The following is a 19,645-nucleotide window of genomic DNA, read 5'->3' on the forward strand; positions in this document are numbered from 1 at the left end:
GTTGATCAATGCAGTATTTCTACCACAGTTGATAAGTGCAGTATTTCTACCACAGTTGATCAGTGCAGTATTTCTACCACAGTTGATCAGTGCAGTATTTCTACAACAGTTGATCAATGCAGTATTTCTACCACAGTTGATCAGTGTAGTATTTCTATCCTAGTTGATCAGTGCAGTATTTCTATCCTAGTTGATCAATGCAGTATTTCTACCCTAGTTGATCAGTGCAGTATTTCTACCACAGTTGATCAGTTCAGTATTTCTACCCTAGTTGATCAGTGCAGTATTTCTACCACAGTTGATCAATGCAGTATTTCTACCACAGTTGATCAGTGCAGTATTTCTATCCTAGTTGATCAATGCAGTATTTCTACCACAGTTGATCAATGCAGTATTTCTACCACAGTTGATCAGTTCAGTATTTCTACCCTAGTTGATCAGTGCAGTATTTCTACCACAGTTGATCAATGCAGTATTTCTATCCTAGTTGATCAGTGCAGTATTTCTATCCTAGTTGATCAATGCAGTATTTCTACCCTAGTTGATCAATGCAGTATTTCTACCCTAGTTGATCAGTGCAGTATTTCTATCCTAGTTGATCAATGCAGTATTTCTATGCTAGTTGATCAATGCAGTATTTCTATCCTAGTTGATCAGTGCAGTATTTCTATCACAGTTGATCAATGCAGTATTTCTATCCTAGTTGATCAATGCACCCCCCCACACCCACCTGTGGAGGAGAATTCAAATTCTTCAGTTTTATTTCAGCGATTCCCTCACCAATGATGGTGACGAGGGGATACATGCCAATGTGGGGGGTCTCCTTGATATCTTTGTCCTCCATCTGTAACACAGAGTACACCTTAAAGGCCACATCACATAGACCCCTTAAAGGCCACATCACATAGACCCTTTAAAGGCCACATCACATAGACCCCTTAAAGGCCACATCACATAGACCCTTTAAAGGCCACATCACATAGCCCCTTAAAGGACACATCACATAGACCCCTTAAAGGCCACATTACATAGACCCCTTAAAGGCCACATCACATAGACCCCTTAAAGGCTACATCACATAGACCCCTTAAAGGCCACATCACATAGACCCCTTAAAGGCTACATCACATAGACCCCTTAAAGGCCACATCACATAGACCCCTTAAAGGCTACATCACATAGACCCCTTAAAGGCCACATCACATAGCCCCTTAACAGCCACATCACATAGACCCCTTAAAGGCCACATCACATAGCCCCTTAACAGCCACATCACATAGACCCCTTAACAGCCACATCACATAGACCCCTTAAAGGCCACATCACATAGCCCCTTAACAGCCACATGACATAGACCCCTTAACAGCCACATCACATAGACCCCTTAAAGGCCACATCACATAGACCCCTTAACAGCCACATGACATAGACCCCTTAACAGCCACATCACATAGACCCCTTAAAGGCCACATCACATAGCCCCTTAACAGCCACATGACATAGACCCCTTAACAGCCACATCACATAGACCCCTTAAAGGCCACATCACATAGCCCCTTAACAGCCACATCACATAGACCCCTTAACAGCCACATCACATAGACCCCTTAAAGGCCACATCACATAGCCCCTTAACAGCCACATGACATAGACCCCTTAACAGCCACATCACATAGACCCCTTAAAGGCCACATCACATAGCCCCTTAACAGCCACATCACATAGACCCCTTAACAGCCACATCACATAGACCCCTTAAAGGCCACATCACATAGCCCCTTAACAGCCACATGACATAGACCCCTTAACAGCCACATCACATAGACCCCTTAAAGGCCACATCACATAGACCCTTAACAGCCACATTCATATCATCAGGTAAATCCCTTAAAGGGTTGCAATATAAGAATTCAAAGAAAAGATACCTTAAGTTTATGATAAGATACAATTTCGCAACCATTTGTCGTATATCGTACAAAGATATGATACCTATCGTAAACCCTGATAGATCTTATTTGTGTCAGACATTGACAGATTTCCCAATGACATAACAGGGATTTCCTGGCCGGAGATAATTTCAACAACATCATTAACATGGACTTCAAGCTGACCGAAGTCATCAGGTCCCTTTGTAATCCTCAATATATATCCAACATGCAGACAGTTTGTTCTTATAATGAAAATGCCAGGACGACCCTCACAAAATACAGAAAGATGGCAGAGCAGATAACTTCTTGAGCAATAGGGTTTCTATTTTAATTGGGTTATTACACTTTTCATTGGGTGGCCAATATCTTTTCACTCATCACTTCATCACTCTATTGGGTTTTCCCCAAATAAGTGAACACTTTAAGATTTAAAAAAATTGAAATTATGTTTCAGATATATTTAACTGTTCTAAATATATAGGCTTGACTTGGAAAGAAAAATTAGCTTGTAATAGTGTTTCGGAAATTAATTTGTATGCATGCTGGAAAAGCTTCACTGGGCATTTACACATGCTGTTTTTATAATTTGAGTTTTTCATTTATTGCATGTGTTTCTGTACGCAAGTTATTTGAAACATTTCTGGGGGGCATTTTACGCAAATAGGCTGCTTATCTGTAGCTCTGAGACAGTGAGCAAAGATAGCATGATCGCATGGTGATCATACAACCAACCTTCTACCTATCATATCACCTCTCACAAGGACAGATCCTATACTGCAGCGGTTAACTGGTGTAAACTTCGGAAAAAGCAAGGCTATAAAAACTATCACAAATGTGAAAAAACATGAACGGCTCTGTACATTTAGGTGTGTTATCAATAAGAAACTGTCAACAAATGACAAATGACTACAATATCTAATCCGGTTATTGTCAACTCATTCACTCGGCCGGCCAGACACAAAAACCTCTTCACAAAGAGAATTCCATGTATGTCTATTTGTCATCCACTGTTAACCCACTGGTTAGACAACCATTAGTTAGATAACCATTCTAATGGTTGTCTAAGCAATAGTGTCTTACTTATGGTTGTCTAACAAATGGTTGTCTAACTCATGTTCGTCTCACCAATGTTTGTCTAACTAATGGTTGTCTAACTAATGGTTGGCTAACTAATGGTTGTCTAACTAATGTTTGTCTAAATAATGGTTGGCTAACTAATGGTTGGCTAACTAATGTTTGTCTAAATAATGGTTGTCTAACTAATGGTTGGCTAACTAATGGTTGTCTAACAAATGGTTGTCTAACTAATGTTTGTCTAAATAATGGTTGTCTAACTAATGTTTGTCTAAATAATGGTTGTCTAACTAATGGTTGTCTAACAAATGATTGTCTTACTAATGTTTGTCTAACTAATGTTTGTCTAACAAATGGTTGTCTAACTAATGTTTGTCTAACAAATGGTTGTCGAACTAATGGTTGTCTAACTAATGGTTGTCTAACAAATGGTTGTCTAACTAATGGTTGTCGAACTAATGGTTGTCTAACTAATTGTTGTCTAACAAATGATTGTCTTACTAATGTTTGTCTAACTAATGTTTGTCTAACAAATGGTTGTCGAACTAATGGTTGGCTAACTAATGGTTGGCTAACTAATGATTGTATATCCAATGGTTGTCTGCTTTACATTATTCTAAAGATCGTTTTGAAAATGTAGGCAGAGCATTCCACATATCTTGTAGTCAAGACGTTTCCAAGGAAACAGTTGATCAATCAGTGCTCCACTCCTGCATGAATCTCATTCAGACAAAACTTTACCACTCACAGACATTGTGTCAGGTTCCAATACATACCCGTGTTCCGTTCTTTGTGAGGTAGAAACTGCAAGCCCCTTCCCTCGGAACGTATTCGGACTCCCACTCTCCATCAACTCCAAAACCAAACACATCATCGGGGTGAATCTCAAGCCTAGAAAAAATCAAAACCACATCTCCTTGTAACCATCCCATGTATGTCTCCATCCGACCCATATGACCAAACATCCATGTCCCATCCCCTATCAGCGTCCCATCCCCTTCAGCATCCCATCCCCTATCAGCGTCCCATTCCCTATCAGCATCCCATCCCCTATCAGCGTCCCATCCCCTATCAACGTCCCATTCCCTATCAGCGTCCCATTCCCTATCAGCGTCCTATCCCCTATCAACGTCCCATCCCCTTCAGCATCCCATCCCCTATCAGCGTCCCATCCCCTATCAAAGTCCTATGTCCTATCAATATCCCATCACCTATCAACGTCCCGGCCACGAATATCCCATCTCTCCATCCACCATCACTCCACCCACCATCTCTTCTCTAACCATCTCTCCACTCACCATCTCTCCACTCACCATCTCTCTACCCACCATCTCTCCACCCACCATCTCTCCACCCACCATCTCTCCACCAGCCATCTCTCCACCCACCATCACTCCACCAGCCATCTCTCCACCAGCCATCTCTCCACCCACCATCTCTCCACCCACCATCTCTCCACCAGCCATCTCTCCACCCACCATCACTCCACCAGCCATCACTCCACCAGCCATCTCTCCACCAGCCATCTCTCCACCCACCATCTCTCCACCAGCCATCTCTCCACCCACCATCACTCCACCAGCCATCTCTCCACCAGCCATCTCTCCTCCAACCATCTCTCCACCCACCATCTCTCCACCAGCCATCTCTCCACCCACCATCACTCCACCAGCCATCACTCCACCAGCCATCTCTCCACCAGCCATCTCTCCACCCACCATCTCTCCACCAGCCATCTCTCCACCCACCATCACTCCACCAGCCATCTCTCCACCAGCCATCTCTCCACCCACCATCTCTCCACCCACCATCTCTCCACCAGCCATCTCTCCACCAGCCATCTCTCCTCCAACCATCTCTCCACCCACCATCTCTCCACCAGCCATCACTCCACCAGCCATCACTCCACCAGCCATCTCTCCACCAGCCATCTCTCCTCCAGCCATCTCTCCTCCAGCCATCTCTCCACCCACCATCTCTCCACCAGCCATCTCTCCACCCACCATCACTCCACCAGCCATCTCTCCACCAGCCATCTCTCCTCCAACCATCTCTCCTCCAACCATCTCTCCACCCACCATCTCTCCTCCCACCATCTCTCCACCCACCATCTCTCCTCCAACCATCTCTCCTCCAACCATCTCTCCACCCACCATCTCTCCACTCACCATCTCTCCACTCACCATCTCTCCACCCACCATCTCTCCACCCACCATCACTCCTCCAACCATCTCTCCACCAGCCATCTCTCCACCCACCATCACTCCACCAGCCATCTCTCCACCCACCATCTCTCCACCAGCCATCTCTCCTCCAACCATCTCTCCACCCACCATCTCTCCACCCACCATCTCTCCTCCAACCATCTCTCCACCAGCCATCTCTCCTCCAACCATCTCTCCTCCAACCATCTCTCCTCCAACCATCTCTCCACTCACCATCTCTCCACTCACCATCTCTCCACCCACCATCTCTCCACCCACCATCCCTCCTCAAACCATTTATCCACCCCCATTTCTCCTCCAACCATTTATCCACCCACCATATATCCTCCCACCCCACTTACCCTTCTACAGCTCCCCCTTTCTGTTCGTTCATGTCCATTGGGTATCTGGCAGAGAAGAGGACATCAAACATGCAGCCCATGACCAAGCCTGTAGCGCCGCTCTGAGACAGGACCTCCACCTCAAAGTAGCGGTTGCTGCGACTGAGAGGCTGTCTTGACACAAAAACACCAACGACCCGATCGGACTTGGAGATGTTTCTGGAATTACAGTAAACCCTCTCAACAGCTTGAACATTTTCCACAGAAACCCCTGAAACAGGAATTTGTGTTAAACTAGGCAGGTTTGTGAATAAGCTAGACATGCAACAACTGTGAAATACTATTATTTGCCAGAAAAGCAAGAGGTGTTTGTTACATTTCAGTTTCGCTACTATTCATTCTCTTGAGGATGGAATGTCAAGTTACAATGTGTCACAACCTTATTTCAAAGATATGAACTTGATCTAATATATGTGTTTTGTCACAGCTCCACCATGAACTGAGCATGATTTGTGTTGTATGGACCCTGTATGATGTGTGTTGTATGGACCCTGTATGATGTGTGTTGTATGGACCCTGTATGAAGTGTGTTGTATGGACCCTGTATGATGTGTGTTGTATGGACCCTGTATGACGTGTGTTGTATGGACCCTGTATGATGTGTGTTGTATGGACCCTGTATGATGTGTGTTGTATGGACCCTGTATGAAGTGTGTTGTATGGACCCTGTATGACGTGTGTTGTATGGACCCTGTATGGCGTGTGTTGTATGGACCCTGTATGATGTGTGTTGTATGGACCCTGTATGATGTGTGTTGTATGGACCCTGTATGATGTGTGTTGTATGGACCCTGTATGATGTGTGTTGTATGGACCCTGTATGACGTGTGTTGTATGGACCCTGTATGATGTGTGTTGTATGAACCCTGTATGATGTGTGTTGTATGGACCCTGTATGATGTGTGTTGTATGAACCCTGTATGATGTGTGTTGTATGGACCCTGTATGACGTGTGTTGTATGGACCCTGTATGATGTGTGTTGTATGGACCCTGTATGATGTGTGTTGTATGAACCCTGTATGATGTGTGTTGGATGGACCCTGTATGATGTGTGTTGTATGGACCCTGTATGATGTGTGTTGTATGGACCCTGTATGATGTGTGTTGTATGGACCCTGTATGATGTGTGTTGTATGCACCCTGTATGACGTGTGTTGTATGGACCCTGTATGATGTGTGTTGTATGAACCCTGTATGATGTGTGTTGTATGGACCCTGTATGATGTGTGTTGTATGAACCCTGTATGATGTGTGTTGTATGGACCCTGTATGACGTGTGTTGTATGAACCCTGTATGATGTGTGTTGGATGGACCCTGTATGATGTGTGTTGTATGAACCCTGTATGATGTGTGTTGGATGGACCCTGTATGATGTGTGTTGTATGGACCCTGTATGATGTGTGTTGTATGGACCTGCATGACGTGTGTTGTATGGACCCTGTATGACGTGTGTTGTATGGACCCTCCATGACGTGTTGTCTGTGACTTACTTGATCTTCCCATCCAGAGTGAAGTCCAACCTCTGCAGGATGTGGATGTCCATGAAGTGCTCGGTGCTCATCACCTGCATCTGGTCCTGCTGCAGGAAGGGGTTGCAGGTTTCCTGAAAGTCCACAGATTGTCAGCTGGTTCAGGATTTCTTGGTATGGAACTTACATTTGTACATAAATACATTGCCAGTTATTCCATCATTTCATTTGGCTAACCCCATTAATGGAATACTGTTTCCTGATTGACTGACAACTGAATGGGAAATATTAAGCACAGGTTTCTATGTTAATACTTCCATAAATGCAAAAACAATATTGAAGACCCTTCTTAATTGAGTGTGTGAGTTTGGTGAATGAGAAACACTGTATGGTGGAGACTAAATGGATGCATAAGATAGTGAACTGTGGTGAACTGTGGTGAACTGTGGTGAGTCTCACCTTGCCCAGCACCCTGGTGATGGTGGCGGCGATGTGGGTCCGAGCATCACTTGGATCACATGCAGCATCGACAGGGATCAGCACTTGGGCCGGGTTGCTAGGCAACAGGATGTCAAACAGCGGCTGCAATACAGGAAACATCCGGTTAGTTCATCACAATCTATTTACATACCTGGAATGTTCCATCTCAGTGTCACACAATCCATACATCCCTATCGAACTCACATTGGAATGTTCCATCTCAGTGTCACACCACCTATACACCCCTATTGAACTCACATTGGAATGTTCCATCTCAGTGTCACACAATCCTTACACCCCTATCAAACTCACATTGGAACGTTCCATCTCAGTGTCACACCATCCATACACCCCTATCGAACTCACATTGGAATGTTCCATCTCAGTGTCACACCATCCATACACCCCTATCAAACTCACATTGGAATGTTCCATCTCAGTGTCACACCATCCATACACCCCTATCAAACTCACATAGGAATGTTCCATCTCAGTGTCACACCATCCATACACCCCTATCAAACTCACATTGGAATGTTCCATCTCAGTGTCACACCATCCATACACCCCTATCAAACTCACATTGGAATGTTCCATCTCAGTGAGAGCCAGCTTCCAGTTTTTGATGTTCCAGTCCTTCACGTGACACAGTGGGCGTCCATTACGACTACTTTCCTTCTTCTTGGACAAATACTCTGACAGACTGACATCCACCTTTGGGTGCGGGACAATCACAGTCTGACCATACGGCAGCTTGGTACGCTCTTTACTGTCTAGAAAAAAATCCATCATAAAACACATTCAATAACCATTTGACATGACACAGTGTATAACCATATGACACAAGCTGACTTTGATCCAGAGGATCAACATTTTGCAAATAAATCTTGTAGCATACCTACCTATTGATGCCAGTACCTATGGGTTCAATGTCTTTGACCATGCTTTGACTCACTGAATTGTAAGTCAAACTTCCTTTTTTCCCTATATAATTTCATGAAAAACGTTTGTTGCCAGGGGGATTTGAACTCGTGATGTCCTCACCAAAGGCTAAAGAATGTATGAAATTAGCAACTAAATTCTTACTCACATCAAGACCAATTGCTTATCCATTTATGAACTGCAAAATATGTGTTTTATGCAGTTTTTATACAGTATGCAATGTAGTATTTGTAAGTACTTGTGATTTGGTAGCTTTTCGTTCATCAAAACAAACAGATAGAAAAGAAATTTATATTATTTTGGTAAGGGGCATGTTTGCTCAAAATAGGCTTTTCAACATTGGCAAGTCAGGTGATTGATAAATGTGCTTAAGTTGGTCCAAAATGAATGATATACTCGCCCAAGGACATGCATTTCATAACCTGATTCGGCAAAGTGCTAGGTGCATGTGCAAAAGGCTCGGGAAACACATTTCACATGCATCATGAAGGCCAAACTCACACAGTGTTCTCACAGTTGAGTATAGAGTTCCTGAATATCTCTCAAAATACCTTTAACAAAACAATGTTTTTAAAGTATTTTAGGTGCTATAAATGTTTGACATGGTTAAAATAGGTTAGAGCACTGGGTCTATGGTGTCTAATCGTTGCAATAGGAACTCATACATAAAGCGCACATGAAACCCAGAAGGTGAAACAAGTTCACATCTGCATGTGGTACCTTCAGAATCAGGAATGAGAACATGACACCTCTGAGTTTCAATACTTATGTAATAGAAAATAGAAAACAAAATCATGGAAAAAAAACTAGCATTGTTTTCAAGGAACAAGAGGTATAAAGTTGACACAATCATAGCGGTATAAATGATAAATGTTTAACTTCTTAACTTAACGGAATGGCATCAGACTCTTTTGTTGGCACTTTATATGTGAGCAACAAATGCTGCATTGTCCAGAACAAACAATTATGACAGTGACACAATGGCTGGACGGAACAGCGTAAAAATATGTTTGGTATGTCTACAGTGGTCAATTTAATTGATATTTTTTCAGAATTTATCTTATCAAATTAATTGTTACTTTGTTGTAATATTATTTTATAATGAACAAGATCAGTGGAGCCGAGCAGATATTGTCAAAACTGAAACACCCAACGGTGCATGCGTAGTTTTACCTCCCTTATGCTTAGCGTACTACAATTTACTCCTGTAGCCTCAATTATTCATGCTTTTTGAACGTGCTCATGACTCACTAAACGGAAACTGGGACAACGTTTCCCACCTGTCCCTGTGACAGAGCTTTGAATCACTTTGATTATGGAGCCCAACTAACAGAAACTTGTTTATTGTAAAAATTTACAGTTAGTTAAAAAACATATTTCGTAATGATTTCTGTATTTTGTACGTACACATATCATTATACATGTGTGAGACAAAGAAGTATGAAGTATTGTCACCATAAGTGGGAAGAGTGAGTGAGTGAGTGAGTTGGGGTTAACGCTGCTTTTAACAGTACATGTATTCCAGTTATATCACGGCATGTCAGCTTAATGTGGAAGGAAAGCCCGAAGTTATGCGGGTCTCAGACGTTTACCACTTCGGTGAAACCCACGAGCACGGGTATGGTGCTGACAAACCTAGAAACATAATCGGGGCAAACTGGGATTCGAACCCACAATCATAGGTTTCTGGCGTGCCCAAGGGATGCAACTCTGCACAGCAAATCGCGGTGCCTTAGACGACGCGGCCACCCCTGACCCCATAAGTGGGATGAGGTGGCAGCATCAAGGGCCAGCTCATACAAGGCCGTCATTTTGAATGTAGATCTATATGTACTTTGCATTCAGAATATTTTGATTGGCTGTTTAGTTCACGAGAGCAAGAAATTTTTAAAAAACCATGTCAAAGTGCAATCAATCTGTAACAATTGTCAAACACATTACTGTTGGGGTCAGTGACCAGCGGGCATCCTCGCATGCCAGAACCACGGTTGATGTGCGCCACAGATGTTGCCATGACTGATATGGTGATGTTGGGCTTCGTGTTGAAGAGGACAGCATAGCCAGCATCAGTCAGTCTGGTGCAGCCATCAAGGCGAACCTACACAGAGATGGGATTCAAACACAGAAGGTATACACAGAAGAAGCTACGGACAGGAGGCATTCATACATTTTTGTTTGTTTGTTTATTTGTTGTTTAACGCTGCACTCAGCAATATTCCCCCTATATGACGAAGGGATGTAAATAATCGAGTCTGGACCAGACAATCCAGTGACTGACATAATGAGAATCGATCCACACAATTGGGATACGATGACATGCATCAACCAAGTCAATGAGCCTGACCACCCGATCCCATTAGTCACCCCTTACAACAAGCATGGTTGCATTTTATGGCTAGCATGGGATGCTGAAGGCCTATTCTTTCCCGGATCTTCACGGGTCTTACTCATACATAGAAACTACACAGAAGGTATTTATCCATAGAAGATGCACACAGAAAGCATTCATACACAGAAGCTACACACAGGAGGTATTCATACATAGAAGCTACACACAGAAGGTATTCATACATAGAAGCTACACGCAGAAGGTATTCATACATATAAGCTACACACAGAAGGTATTCATACATAGAAACTAAACACAGAAGGTATTCATACATAGAAGCTACACACAGAAGGTATTCATACATAGAAGCTACACACAGAAGGTATTCATACACAGAAGCTACACACAGAAGGTATTCATACATAGAAGCTACACACAGAAGGTATTCATACATAGAAGCTACACACAGAAGGTATTCATACATAGAAGCTACACGCAGAAGGTATTCATACATAGAAACTAAACACAGAAGGTATTCATACATAGAAGCTACACACAGAAGGTATTCATACATAGAAACTACACACAGAAGGTATTCATACACAGAAGCTACACACTGAAGGTATTCATACATAGTAGCTACACACAGAAGGTATTCATACATAGAAGCTACACACAGAAGGTATTCATACATAGAAGCTACACACAGAAGGTATTCATACACAGAAGCTACACACAGGAGGTATTCATACATAGAAACTACACACAGAAGGTATTCATACACAGAAGCTACACACAGAAGGTATCCATACATAGAAACTACACACTGAAGGTATTCATACACAGAAGCTACACACAGAAGGTATTCATACATAGAAACCACACACAGAAGGTATTCATACATAGAAACTACACACAGAAGGTATTCATACACAGAAGCTACACACAGAAGGTATTCATACATAGAAACTACACACAGAAGGTATCCATACATAGAAACTACACACTGAAGGTATTCATACACAGAAGCTACACACAGAAGGTATTCATACATAGAAACCACAAACAGAAGGTATTCATACATAGAAACTACACACAGAAGGTATCCATACATAGAAACTACACACTGAAGGTATTCATACAAACTACACACAGGAGATATTCATATTTTTCATGTGATTTGTACTGCTGACTCATAATTTTTTTGCAAATTAAGCACCTTTAGTTACTGAAAGCAACATACCACAAACAGCTTGGGCGCATGGCGAACGATGTCTGCGAGCCAACCGATGCCAGTATCGGTGACGTTGAAGCAGCCAGTGAGATCGATGGTGGACAGGTGCTTGAGATTCTTCTCTCTATTGGCCTGAAACAATGTAGCCCATTACTTATGCTCCTCCCTAGGAGAATCAGGATACACAGCTCTTGGTGACGGGGCAGCCGATATAGCAAAAAAACCGACATACATGTAGGGGTGCAGACTCAGACTACAGAGGACATCTCAGAGGACATTGGAGGGTCACAAACTCACCTACTTGCAGAGGACATCTCAGGACATTGGAGAGAGTCACAAACTCACCTTGCTACAGAGGACTTCTCAGAGGACATTGGAGATAGTCACAAACTCACCTTTCTACAGAGGACAACTCAGAGGACAGGGGAGAGAGCCACAAACTCACCTCATTACACAGGACATCAATATAAATTGCATTAAAACATACTTACCACAAACTTCTGAAGGGGGATCCTTCCCAGGAAGCAAGCATCCTCCTCAACAAGGTCAGTCAGAGACACTGTAACACAGACACAAGGTCAGTCAGAGACACTGTAACACAGACACAAGGTCAGTCAGAGACACTGTAACACAGACACAAGGTCAGTCAGAGACACTGTAACACAGACACAAGGTCAGTCAGAGACACTGTAACACAGACACAAGGTCAGTCAGAGACACTGTAAAACAGACACAAGGTCAGTCAGAGACACTGTAACACAGACACAAGGTCAGTCAGAGACACTGTAACACAGACACTACGTCAGTCAGAGACACTGTAACACAGACACAAGGTCAGTCAGAGACACTGTAACACAGACACAAGATCAATCAGAGACACTGTAACACAGACACAAGGTAAGTCAGAGACACTGTAACACAGACACAAGGTCAGCCAGAGACACTGTAACACAGACACAAGGTCAGTCAGAGACACTGTAACACGGACACAAGGTCAGTCAGAGACACTGTAACACAGACACTACGTCAGTCAGAGACACTGTAACACAGACACAAGGTCAGTCAGAGACACTGTAACACAGATACACTGTCAGTCAGAGACACTGTAACACAGACACAAGGTCAGTCAGAGACACTGTAACACAGACACAAGGTCAGTCAGAGACACTGTAACACAGATACACTGTCAGTCAGAGACACTGTAACACAGACACAAGGTCAGTCAGAGACACTGTAACACAGACACTACGTCAGTCAGAGACACTGTAACACAGACACAAGGTCAGTCAGAGACACTGTAACACAGACACAAGGTCAGCCAGAGACACTGTAACACAGACACAAGGTCAGTCAGAGACACTGTAACAGACACAAGGTCAGTCAGAGACACTGTAACACAGACACAAGGTCAGTCAGAGACACTGTAACACAGACAAGGTCAGTCAGAGACACTGTAACAGACACAAGGTCAGTCAGAGACACTGTAACACAGACACAAGATCAATCAGAGACACTGTAACACAGACACAAGGTCAGTCAGAGACACTGTAACACAGACACAAGGTCAGCCAGAGACACTGTAACACAGACACAAGGTCAGTCAGAGACACTGTAACAGACACAAGGTCAGTCAGAGACACTGTAACACAGACACAAGGTCAGCCAGAGACACTGTAACACAGACACAAGGTCAGTCAGAGACACTGTAACAGACACAAGGTCAGTCAGAGACACTGTAACACAGACACAAGGTCAGTCAGAGACACTGTAACACAGACAAGGTCAGTCAGAGACACTGTAACAGACACAAGGTCAGTCAGAGACACTGTAACACAGACACAAGGTCAATCAGAGACACTGTAACACAGACACAAGGTCAGTCAGAGACACTGTAACACAGACACAAGGTCAGTCAGAGACACTGTAACACAGACACAAGGTCAGTCAGAGACACTGTAACAGACACAAGGTCAGTCAGAGACACTGTAACACAGACACAAGGTCAGTCAGAGACACTGTAACAGACACAAGGTCAGTCAGAGACACTGTAACACAGACACAAGGTCAGTCAGAGACACTGTAACACAGACACAAGGTCAGTCAGAGACACTGTAACAAACACAAGGTCAGTCAGAGACACTGTTACACAGACACAAGGTCAGCCAGAGACACTAACACAGACACAAGGTCAGTCAGAGACACTGTAACAGACACAAGGTCAGTCAGAGACACTGTAATCAGACACAAGGTCAGTCAGAGACACTGTAACACAGACACAAGGTCAGTCAGAGACACTGTAACACGGACACAAGATCAATCAGAGACACTGTAACACAGACACAAGGTCAGTCAGAGACACTGTAACACAGACACAAGGTCAGCCAGAGACACTGTAACACAGACACAAGGTCAGTCAGAGACACTGTAACAGACACAAGGTCAGTCAGAGACACTGTAACACAGACACAAGTCAGTCAGAGACACTGTAACACAGACACAAGGTCAGCCAGAGACACTGTAACACATCTGTAACCAAAGTACAACCAAATCAAGATTATTTTAATTAAGTACTGTAAAATACAAAATGTATATGTCAGGTCCCACTTTATCATATACATATACAACATTTCACGTCGTTTAAACATAGATGAGTATAAATGGCCATGAATGGGTTTTCAATAGGGTTGTTGGGTTGAACATCTTTGGGAACAGTTTCACTGGTCAAATCCAGGTTTCTTGCAACATAGCCAGACTGACCTCATTGTATCTCCTGTATTTAGACTGACCTCCTTGAATCACTTACCTGTATTTAGACTGACCTCCTTGTATCAGTTACCTGTATTTAGATTGACCTCCTTGAATCACTTACCTGTATTTAGATTGACTTGTTTTTTCTCTGGTTCAGCCTTCTTTGCCTTCTGCATGGTGAACAGGTGAGGTCCTCACAAAACCTTCATGGGATGCATATATAGAGTAGATCTGTAGTTGAAAATGGAAATGTTTAATTGTTTAGAGTTCATAAACCTTGATCACAAATAAAATACTAATCATGGTTTTCCTTATTGATGAGGCTAACGCGACAACACAGACATACTGGGTCCAGCAGCAGTCTCCGTATAAAATACAATATGGAGGGGGCTTGTGATGTGTATTAGAACATTAAAATCTAACTCTAGATGTGTAACCATGTTGTTTCCTAATACTGTTGAAGTACCATAGGGACCACAATGGTAGGCAAACTATTTAGGGAACTGTGGCTAAATATTGGTGACCCTGCAGTTTTCAAAACACTTGAATGATGAGTGAGTGAGTGAGTATGGTTTAATGCTGCTTTAAACAGTATTCCAGTTATATCACTGCAATAATGATGAGATCTGATTGGTTCATGTGATCTAGATAAAATACTATGTCTCCCGCCTGGGAGGGAAATAAATTTCTGAGTGGGAGAAAAAATCCCTTATACACCGCTATGAAGGAAACAAGCTGCATGTTAACCACAGCTCAATCGAACAGCTGTTTTTTATCAGTTTTGAATTAATTGTTGTACAATGGCAGATAAAACAAAATGAACACATATCTGGCTAGTGGTATAAAACCTCTCGAGGAACACATATCCGGCTAGTGGTATAAAACCTAACGAGGAACACATATCCGGCTAGTGGTATAAAACCTAACGAGGAACACATATCCGGCTAGTGGTATAAAACCTAACGAGGAACACATATCCGGCTAGTGGTATAAAACCTAACGAGGAACACATATCCGGCTAGTGGTATAAAACCTAACGAGGAACACATATCCGGCTAGTGGTATAAAACCTAACGAGGAACACATATCCGGCTAGTGGTATAAAACCTAACGAGGAACACATATCCGGCTAGTGGTATAAAACCTATCGAGGAACACATATCCGGCTAGTGGTATAAAACCTAACGAGGAACACATATCCGGCTAGTGGTATAAAACCTAACGAGGAACACATATCTGGCTAGTGGTATAAAACCTATCGAGGAACACATATCCGGCTAGTGGTATAAAACCTATCGAGGAACACATATCCGGCTAGTGGTATAAAACCTAATGAGGAACACATATCCGGCTAGTGGTATAAAACCTATCGAGGAACACATAAACCCACATGTACCTGTTGTGACACTGCTACAACTTGTATTATCACACCTCAATATCAGAATGATGAGATCTGATTGGTCCACGTGATCTTGATAAAATACTGTGAAACCCGCCTTGGGGGAAAATAAATTTCTCAACGGGGGAATAAATTTCTTGTACCCCGCCACGAGCAAGTCAGGCTGCACATAGATTTCTGAGAGACAAAATAAATCCCATATTCCCCGCTTCAAAGCAAAAAGCTGCACGCTTTTTCTGAGTCCATGAAAGTCACATGACATAGCACAAGCTAACCTCTGCTCAATCAAACACTGCTTTCTATCTATTTTGAATTTGTTATAATTCATTTACAATGTCATGTAAAAATATGTCGGTAAGATAGATTTGCTGTCGCAAGATCACTCAGGGTACATGGGGTTTTATGCGTCCCTCATTAGGTTTTGTACCACTCACTCATGCAGGATGCATAAAACTCTATGTACCTCTCGTGATCCTGCTATAACTTATGGTGTAACAATGTGTAACAAAGCTTAAAAATGTGTAACCATGTGGATGAATTTAATGTGAATCATTAATAATCTTTGGTAATAATGAATATACATCAGTCATATTAACAATCCTAAACCAAGAGATACTAACTTGGAAAACAGGTGTCTTTGTTATGCTTTGAGAGAACTAGTAAGACTGAAAGACATTTACTTGCTGGAAGACAAGAGGCAGACAACAAGACAGGTTAGATTTGTTTCTAGTGGGTGAGATGAAATAGGGTTTAATGGTGCGTTCAAAATTGTTTCAAAATTGTTGCACTTATGTAATGACATGCACGCATGTGTGTGTCGCTACTTGTACTATTTTGTAGTGCTATCCTACTGAGATACCATGTTGCAGACGGGCTGCTATCTATTCTATTGCTATGCGACGTCATTGGCGTCACGTTTCTTGTTTGTGACGTCATCCTACAGTATGTTCAATGACGTTGCTATTTGCAACTCAATGACCTCCATTGTAAGCTTGTTTTCTCTATATTATTTATAAATAAAGTCACAAACGTGGTTTCTTTAATAAACAATGTCTTTGCTCATCACAATTAATGATATTAAAACACATAATGTTCAGTGTCAAATAACGAATTTCTGTAAATTTTAAAAATTCAAAATGTCTGTTACTGACGGTATACTGTCTCATGTTAGTCAGTAACAACCATCTTGGATTTCTACTGACGGTATACGTACTGGGGTCAGTAGTTCTGCTCTCTGATTGGTCAATCTCACTTTGAGGCATAATAAAGGTGTTTATGCAGGTGTGTGCAATGGTCTACAGGTGTCTATACAGGTGTGTGCAGTGGTCTAAAGGTATGTGCAGGTGTCTATACAGGTGTGTGCAGTGATCTACAGGTGTGTGCAGGTGTCTTTACAGGTGTTTATACAGGTGTGTGAAGGTGTCTATACAGGAGTGTTTAGGTGACTATACAGGTGTCTTTACAGATGTGTGCAGGTGTCAATACAGGTGTGTGTAGGTGTCTATACAGGTGTCTATACAGGTGTGTGCAGTGGTCTAAAGGTATGTGCAGGTGTCTATACAGGTGTGTGCAGTGATCTACAGGTGTGTGCAGGTGTCTTTACAGGTGTTTATACAGGTGTGTGAAGGTGTCTATACAGGAGTGTTTAGGTGACTATACAGGTGTCTTTACAGATGTGTGCAGGTGTCAATACAGGTGTGTGTAGGTGTCTATACAGGTGTGTGCAGGTGTCTATACAGGTGTGTGCAGTTGTCTATAAAGTGTCGACACAGGTGTCTATATAGGTATTTGCAGGTGTCTATACAGGTGTCTATAAAGTGTCTACACAGGTGTCTATAAAGTGTCTACACAGGTGTCTATATAGATGTCAATACAGGTGGGTGCAGGTGTGTATACAGGTATGTGCAGGTGTGTATACAGGTATATGTAGGTGTCTATATGTACCGTTGGAGTAACACGCTTTGTTGTTAGCTATGTTCCCTTTATAATTCACAAGATAATCTATTAAACTTTTATCTCACAATTCTCATGGTGATGTTAAGATTCTTATAATGAAATTTCAGTTGAGTCCAAACGTTATTATTAATGTAGTATTAAGCAGTTAGTGACATCAGGTCGCCGGGTCAATTTTTCCAAGTAGCCTAGTGGCAACTGCTTAAATAATAGTTGTCGCAAAGTCGAAAGTTCAATCACCATGGCGACCAAATTTGTTGCAACTTTGAGGCCTGTTTTAGTTATAAGTTACTCTTTTGTCCCTTACTTACATACAACCGTTCATAATTTCAGTTGCGAAATTAATTTGATAATGATGCTAACAGCATGGTTTTCTTCATATTCATCTGGCTACTGAGAGATATGTGCAAATTTTCCCATATTGAGTGTGCTCTAAAATGTGAATCTTGGCAACAGCCAAGCAAATTCCTCGAATCCAGCAAACCTTGGTGAGTTTCAAAGATTAATGAAGCAGACTGTTTGCTTTTCTCACATTCATGACCTCATGCTAGTGTTGATTGAAAGATATACAAATATGTGACACAGTTCTTCTTGACTGTCATGTACACCTAGGATACAATGCCACACGAGATGCACCTGCATGCACTGATGGAACACAAACTTAAAGTCAACTTGTGCTAAAGCTGTCTGCTGTCGGTGTGTGGACACACGGTTATTCTACCATGGGGCTCATTTAAAACCATACACCGGTAAATATTGTAACCATAACACGTGAAATCTCAGTTGAGGGATATACGAAAATAATAAACACACATAAACCTACACCTGCATACACCCTTTACCTACTTCTCCCCACCCCCTTCAGACTATGCCGAATCACATTGTACACGTCTTTGAAATTGAATACCACCGAACGAGGCGCCCACAGTGAAGGGAGCGGACATTACATTAATTGTAGATGGTGTCACTGTGCGTGGTTTGACAACAATAATTATTGACACTTGGTGGTACCATGACACACTGGGATAAGCGATAGCAACTCTGTTACCTTCAACTGCACATTTAGTTGATTGTCACAGACATCCATGCAACTGTCGAAACCAACTTCCGCCTTGCCACTTCCGTGGCAACATAACGCTTGTCCCTTAGCAACGGTAAAAACATCCAAAGCGTTCTGTGTCAGCGAGTGTTCACGCATCGATTACTAGCGCATCGTTTGTGATCTACCCGTGGTGTATAACTAGTGTGATCTACCCGGGGTGCATAACTAGTGTTATCTACCTGTGGTGTATAACTAGTGTTATCTACCTGTGGTGTATAACTAATGTGATCTACCTGTGGTGTATAACTAGTGTTATTTACCTGTGGTGTATAACTAGTGTTATTTACCCGTGGTGCAAAACTAGTGTTATCTACCTGTGGTGTAAAACTAGTGTGATCTACATGTGGTGTATAACTAGTGTGATCTACCCGTGGTGCATA

General features: G+C 42.5%; 1 protein-coding gene and 1 long non-coding RNA gene across 2 annotated transcripts in view; both read right to left on the reverse strand.

The window, feature by feature from the left end:
• LOC124123864 overlaps positions 1-12,188 on the reverse strand; it is a 123,667-nt gene extending 111,479 nt beyond the window's left edge. The window contains exons 1-8 of the mRNA XM_048393213.1: positions 12,073-12,188; positions 10,442-10,598; positions 8,141-8,331; positions 7,538-7,660; positions 7,100-7,212; positions 5,569-5,766; positions 3,779-3,893; positions 731-844 (exon numbers count right to left, since the gene is read on the reverse strand). Of these exons, the coding sequence (XP_048249170.1) occupies positions 731-844; positions 3,779-3,893; positions 5,569-5,766; positions 7,100-7,212; positions 7,538-7,660; positions 8,141-8,331; positions 10,442-10,514 (927 nt within the window). The 5' untranslated portion in view covers positions 10,515-10,598; positions 12,073-12,188. The remainder of the gene's footprint in view (positions 1-730; positions 845-3,778; positions 3,894-5,568; positions 5,767-7,099; positions 7,213-7,537; positions 7,661-8,140; positions 8,332-10,441; positions 10,599-12,072) is intronic.
• A 366-nt stretch (positions 12,189-12,554) lies between these two features.
• LOC125378204 lies at positions 12,555-19,274 on the reverse strand. The gene is made up of 3 exons (XR_007220096.1): positions 19,212-19,274; positions 14,933-15,042; positions 12,555-12,622 (listed from the first exon to the last, which is right to left on the reverse strand). It is a non-coding gene; the product is annotated as an uncharacterized LOC125378204 (long non-coding RNA).
• Positions 19,275-19,645: the final 371 nt, after the last annotated feature.

Source organism: Haliotis rufescens, unplaced genomic scaffold, assembly GCF_023055435.1.
Source record: "Haliotis rufescens isolate VD_foot unplaced genomic scaffold, xgHalRufe1.0.p SCAF_118, whole genome shotgun sequence".
Lineage (NCBI taxonomy): Eukaryota > Metazoa > Mollusca > Gastropoda > Lepetellida > Haliotidae > Haliotis > Haliotis rufescens.